Below are 6,428 nucleotides of genomic sequence, written 5' to 3'. Positions count from 1 at the left end.
AATGACTGCACAGCACCACAGAACTGTCAAAAATACAGATGCATATTTTGCTATGTTCTGTCTCAGATGAAGTGTCTCAGGAGGCCACGGGTGTGACCCACACTGCTGACAGCTTAGCCAGCTTGCCAGGAGAGAAAAAATGTTAATTAAGCAAAGGTATATAAAACTTCCACACACACTTGTGAGAGTGCATCTGGTCACCAGGACCAGTGTGTGACTTCCCAGTACACACTCCAGGGGAGACCACTGACACAGATTGAGGGCTGGGTTATTCAGCCTGGGGAAAAGAAGGTAAGCAAGGATCCATTTACTATCTTCAGGAACCTCATGGGGGATTACAGATAACAGAGAATCTTCTCAAGGGGGCATGAGAAGCAATAGATGTATGGCAGCAAGGGAAAATCCTGATTAAATATACTAGGGAAAACATTTTCAGGAGAGGGGATACACCCTTCAAACCTCAGCTAGGCTTTATATCCTTATGCAACCTCACACAACTCTGAAGGTGGCCTTGCTATAGTTGGGAGATTACACCACAAACCTCCAGAGGTCCCTTCTCTCTTAAATAATTGTGTGAGCCTGTGAAAGATGGAAAAAGGATTAGAGCTAAAGAGAAAGCACGAAGGCACTGAATACAGCAGACTTAGGGAATTTAGCTGCTGTCAGTAACAAGAAACAAGAGACTAAACAAGGGAAGGGTTTGGAGCCAGTATAACAGGTCTCACAGAACTTGTTCAAAGCTCTCTGTTTACAAGATGAAAATAAATAGCATTTTCTCTCACGAAGGCCAGCCCGAGAAGGGTTCACCACAGCAACAAGCGGTCGGGCATCCTCCCACGATGCCAGGAGCTGTGGTAACACAGCCTCTGCCTTTCCACTGTGAAACTCACAGTTTGAGATCCCTGTGAAACAAAAAACAACCACATGAACTGAGTCTTACCAAGAGTTGGGTATAACATGATATTCACACACCCTTTGCTGTGTGAAGGTAACTGGTTAGGGTCCCTCTGCTCACTTCTACTCTGATTTTTCAGCATTTAGTATGAAACCTTTTGCCACAGTGAGTTTGAACTCACCATTGAATGCTGCATTCCACTCAGCATCCTCTATTGCCTTCTCCACCACCTCGACACCAATAACCTTGGACACTTGGTGAGCCAGAGAGAGACCAATTGTGCCTGGAAACAGAGGAAACAAAAATACTCCACACATTCATGCTGAAGAAACAGGTGAGGATCAGCTCTGGAATGCAAAGCTCTGGGTGCCCAGGACCCCACCTGTTCCACAGCAGATGTCAAGGAGGACAGTGTCCCCAGCAGCCTGGCAGAGCTCCCCGACTGCCTGGTACAGAACTTCTGCCCCAGCCGTGTTGACCTGGAAGAAGGCGTCTGGAGAGATGCGGAACCTGAGGCCGAGCAGCTCCTCGAAGATGTGCGGTGCTCCGTGGAGGAGCTGGTAGGGGGACTGCTCGTGGGAGCAGCGTGTCATGGTGCTGCCAGAGCACACAAAAAACAGCTGTGAGAAGGCAGCAGAGAGGAGCTGGTTTCCATTCCTATGGGCAGCAGAGGATGGTTCTTCCCTTCATCAACTTATATTTCATGTGAGCCTTTCAACAAGATTAAATCATTTTGATTCTTTGTAAGGGATCTGTCACTTGCACAGTCTAAATTTCATTAAAAGGATCAAAATTACTTAGCAGAAGGCAGCATTCCTGAGGTCTATTCCCCAGTTTTGCTGCTAATGTGATTTACTGTTTTGGGATAATCACTGGAAGTTTTTTCTTTAAGTTTCCCAGACTCATAATTCCCATGAGGTAGAGCCATAGTGTGATCAAGTAAGTCTGGAAAAATAAAAGATTGGGCCATCTTAAAGCCATCTTAAAGCCACATCTTCAAGAGGGATGCAAACATCTGTCATTCTCTTCCAGCACTCCCTGAACTGGTGGAATTTGAATTTGGCCGGAAAGGGTAGAAGAAGGAGGTGGCTTTGCTTCCTCTCATTCCCCCTGTCAAGGCATTTACCTCTCTTGGAAATAAAGTGAAGTCAAGGCACAGACTGCTCCAGGCCCACTTGTGAAGAACTCCTTCAGCAATGCTTTCTGAGTAGCCAGCGCCTCCTGTCAAGAGTGAGAAAGGAAAAGCTGCCTCTTTGGGTACCCTGATTAGACCCCTCTCCCCAGCAACACAGCCAGCAGGCTCAGCTCAGCCAGATGTGCCTCCTGCCCTGTCCCCAAGGTGCTCACCTGGCCCAGCTGCTGCGGGTGGAAGGTGATGATGGCCATGGTGTGGCCACAGCGGGTGGTACGAACCACGAGCTCTCGCCAGTGCCCACCTTCGTGGAAGAGGATGCAGGAATCCAGGGGGGATTGACAGATGAACTCCTCATAGCACTGAGGGGAGGGGAAATGGCACCTTTAGTACCATGAAGACAAGTGCCCTGCTTTTAGCCCTCCAGACAGGCAGCCCTTCCACCACTGTGGTCTGCTTTTTCTGTTTGATTTCAATACACTAGCTGAACGCTCCTTCCAGGCTCTTGAAAGACAACACATTTTAATAATTTCAATTTGCAGTTCTTATGTATTTTAATAGACTGGCAGGAATTCATTGTCACTTGATTAACTTCATTGCTTGGGATGCTTTATGGGCTGCAATATTGAAATGTGAGTTTTTATCAATGTATTTATCCACCAACTAGAATCAGGCATGAAAATTTTCAGACCATGAAAATGGACTTGAAAACAGAGCATCATTAAAATGACAGTGTTCTCCCAAGTAAGAGCTATTGCAGTCTCTCTATTCCACAGCAAAGGGACAGACATGACTTATTTATTTACCTGGGCTACTTGTTTATGTTTGGAGGGTATGTTCTCCATATGGTTGGCTTTCACACAGACAATATTCCTTTCTGTAGAGAGATGGACAGGAATTTAATTGCTCTGGTTCAGGGCACGTAAACCACTGTAGCATCTGACACGATAAACTGTGGAGAGTCCTTTCCCCATTTCCACAGCCCTTCCAGCAGTTTTCTCTGAGTTTCTTGTCCTGCACTCACCTCTGCCAGTTCCTACATACAACCCCACAGTTTTGGGGTTCCCATCTGGTCCTCGGTTCACAGAGAAAGTCGATTTGTTTCGGTAGCCATTAATGATGGGCTGAGGGAGAAAAGAAGGAAAAGCAAAGCCTTGGATTAAAAGAAAAAGCAATGGAGGAAAGCCAAGCCCTAGCCTGGTTATTCTGTTGCCAACACGTGAAGATGTGTGTGAATGGGCAAAACACAGAAACAGAGCTTGTACACCAGAACCCCAGTACTGCCCTTTGGGGACAAGAAGTGGCTCTTTGTGACAGTGGTGACAGGTTTAACAGGGAGGCCTTAGGCACAAAAAAAGGGTTCCTAAGCACTGGGCTTATTTCACTCTCAAGCAGTCACAAGCTGCAAAGCACAAGTTAGCAAGGACTGACTCAGACACACTCTCTGCAAGCAAATTATGCCCCTCATGAGACTCTTGAGCTATTGAGTGAGAGATTGTTCATGGCTCAGAGCATTCCCATGGGACACTCACCGAAGGGACTACAGGCTGCAGAGGACAGCAGAGCCCACCAGGTTTCTGTGCATCTATGCCCAGCTCCTCAAGACGAGATGCCAGCGTCTGCAAAATCTTCCTCTGGCTTTCATACTTCACCTGCAGAGGAGTTCTAAGGCAGAAACACTCTCACAGGACCACACGATGGTGGGCAGCTCTTCATCACCCACTTCTGAGGAGTCCAGCAGGAGGAAAAACTGCAAGTGAAAATATAGCCCCAGAGGAACTCTGCTCTTTTCATAACCACAGCTGCTTGGAGAAACAGGAAGAAAGAAAAACCCTGTGTCTATGATCCCCAAATGCTGGCCTGGAGCACTTTGTCCGACCTGAAGCCCAGTGAAGCACAGCAGTCCCACAGAGGAGAGGATCACTGTGCAAATGCCCATCCTCTGCACTACCAGGAACCTCCCAGTTCTATCCTTCACAACAGCAGGATTAAAGCAGCAGTAAATGGAGTCTGAACAGTCTGCAGCATTAAGATGCTAAGGAATAGCGCTCAAGGGGATAGGAGAGAGAGCTGGGGCAACACAACAGAGAAAAGTCTGTGTAAACACATCTTACCTGCAGCTGCTCTTGGTAGGGAAGTCTCCACAGTGGTGTCACTGCATTTGCTAACCTGGAAAGCACAAGGCAATGCCCAGAGATACTTGAGTCCTCATTCCTGTGGCATAACATCCCTGTCAGCTACTGCATGGGCAGGACTGGTGTGAGCTCTGCACCCAGCTGTGAACACCCAGACTCCCAGGGAACCACAGTGGAATGCACAGCTTGTGTGTAGCAGGAGGGAATTTCAAGCTGCCCATTCTCACTGACCCAGCCACCCACACAGAAGTAGTTTAGAGATAAACCTCAGAATTTGCCACTACTCATATCCAAAGTAGAACAAGTGAGAACAAAACACATAAAAACTGATTAAAAAAAACAACAAACCACACACACATCTACCCTAAAAAGACCCCCAAAATAGACGTGAGGCTGATGATTCAGAGAATCATAACTGGTTCTCTGAGCCCATGGAGATCACCACTTTGCAGCTGGATAAGTTGCAGCTATTGCTTACCTACAATTTTTGCAGCTGCTTCCAAAGCACCCCAGTGCCAACTACTCAGAGGTCCAGGACGGCAAATCAAACGGACTATCACTTTTTGCTTGCCAACATGGCAACTTATCTGCTCCTTTCCTCTCAGAACTTTTCATTTGTCTTCTCCACTATCCCCTGCCCAGGCCAGACTCCAGGCAAACGAGCCGAGCCCTGGCTCTTCTACCCCTCAACCCACCACGTTCACAGCGGTAGGTGCTCGCTACTTTAAAAGAACGCTTGGATATTTTGGAAAAGCCGTACCTCTCCTCCCAGGAAGGCTCTGGCGGGCTGCAGCTCACCCTGGCCTTTTCCTTCCGTGCCCACGGTGTCGCTGTGGTTGTCACCGGGCTGCGGTGACAGCGCAGGGCGAGCGGCGGCGGGCGGAGGCGGCAGCGCGGCGGCCTCAGAACGCAGCACAGAGCCATGGCGGGGCCGAGAGGCTGCTGGGGAGCCGGCCGCCCGCGCAGCCCCGGCGCTGGGAGGGAGGGCTGAGCTCTCAGCCCTGGGCTGGTCGGACGCGGGCAGCCAAGTGTCACAGCAGCTGCGTGGCCATTGTGGAAAACGCCAATCGTTTTTAGACTTGTAGAAGTTTAATAGGAAAAAAATGGTTATAAAAATAGTAGTATAATTAGAGTAATAAAAATTTGAACAATGGGGATTAGGACAATACAAGATAATAAAAACAAAAGAGTTACGGACAGTCCGGGTACCTCTTTCTGGGTAAAATAAGCCCGAAAAAGGACCCACGTTAACAGAGGATTAACCCTTAAAAGCAATAGCCTGTTGCATATTCACACACCTCATACATGATGCATAAATTCCATTCAAACACAGGATTCTGTCTGGGCAGTGTCAATTTCTTCCTCTTAATCCTAATCCTGACGTCTTCAGGGCTGACCGAGACGGGAAGAAGTTCGTTTCTTCTGGTAAGAGAGCAATAAATTCTTTTTCTCTGAAAGATTTAGGTGTCCTGTGGCTGCTATCTCGGTGCGAGTACCTCATTCCTTTCTTTGAAAAAAGTATCTTACATAGCATAGTTTCTATTTTAACATTTTTTATAACCTAAAACTATAGTTAACACATTACTTAAGAAAATTAATACAGCACAACTTTCTAACATAACACACATAATATGCATTTTAATATTTGTGAAAAGCCAGTCATAAAATACACATTTTTCACAGCCATGCTGAGCTGGCCTGGGACAGGGGGAAGACTGAGAGCCACCTGCTGCCGAGCCTGTCCGATGGGATACTCAGGACGGCGGTGCGGCTGCCGTGTCAACTCAGCTCACACGGTGGGTGCAGTTGGGTACACGAGGTTTACATGGACAGGAGTGTGAGAACAGCCTCTCCCAGCCAGCCCCGGCCTGCTTGGGGAACGGCGAGGAGCAGGCAAGCACACCAGGTCCTATGCTCGCTTAATCACTCCATCACGAAATATTTTCAGCTGGAGATTTTCCAATTCAGGCGTGGCTCATTTGTTTAGGGACCCCAGGAGTTCTCTTGTCCAAGTGTTTACCAGTCACCCTTTGAAGTCACCTAAAATTCCTGCCGCCACACATCCTTTGGCCAAGGGGCTCACCCACTCACTTGCTACCATTTGGGTGAATTGTTCTTCTGTGAACCTGGCTGCTGCGGCTTCCCCCAAGAGCTGCAGAGCCTGCCCCTCTCCTTACCCGCTCCCGGTCCCGCTCCCCATCCCATCCCATCCCATCCCATCCCATCCCATCCCATCCCATCCCATCCCATCCCGTCCCGTCCCGTC

The 6,428-nt window shown here is 48.3% G+C and overlaps 1 protein-coding gene across 1 annotated transcript in view; it reads right to left on the bottom strand.

The window, feature by feature from the left end:
• Nucleotides 1-5,112, bottom strand: part of TRMT2B (tRNA methyltransferase 2 homolog B) — a 6,155-nt gene extending 1,043 nt beyond the window's left edge. Inside the window, exons 1-10 of the mRNA XM_005419943.2 lie at nucleotides 4,923-5,112; nucleotides 4,142-4,196; nucleotides 3,560-3,679; nucleotides 3,052-3,151; nucleotides 2,834-2,904; nucleotides 2,243-2,389; nucleotides 2,022-2,116; nucleotides 1,278-1,492; nucleotides 1,077-1,178; nucleotides 783-902 (exon numbers count right to left, since the gene is read on the bottom strand). Of these exons, the coding sequence (XP_005420000.1) occupies nucleotides 783-902; nucleotides 1,077-1,178; nucleotides 1,278-1,492; nucleotides 2,022-2,116; nucleotides 2,243-2,389; nucleotides 2,834-2,904; nucleotides 3,052-3,151; nucleotides 3,560-3,679; nucleotides 4,142-4,196; nucleotides 4,923-5,086 (1,189 nt within the window). The 5' untranslated portion in view covers nucleotides 5,087-5,112. The remainder of the gene's footprint in view (nucleotides 1-782; nucleotides 903-1,076; nucleotides 1,179-1,277; nucleotides 1,493-2,021; nucleotides 2,117-2,242; nucleotides 2,390-2,833; nucleotides 2,905-3,051; nucleotides 3,152-3,559; nucleotides 3,680-4,141; nucleotides 4,197-4,922) is intronic.
• Between the last annotated feature and the right edge of the window lie 1,316 nt (nucleotides 5,113-6,428).

This window comes from Geospiza fortis, unplaced genomic scaffold (genome assembly GCF_000277835.1).
Source record: "Geospiza fortis unplaced genomic scaffold, GeoFor_1.0 scaffold157, whole genome shotgun sequence".
Lineage (NCBI taxonomy): Eukaryota > Metazoa > Chordata > Aves > Passeriformes > Thraupidae > Geospiza > Geospiza fortis.
The sequence above is the reverse complement of the archived record's forward strand: the minus strand, read 5'-3'. Positions and strand labels throughout refer to the sequence as shown.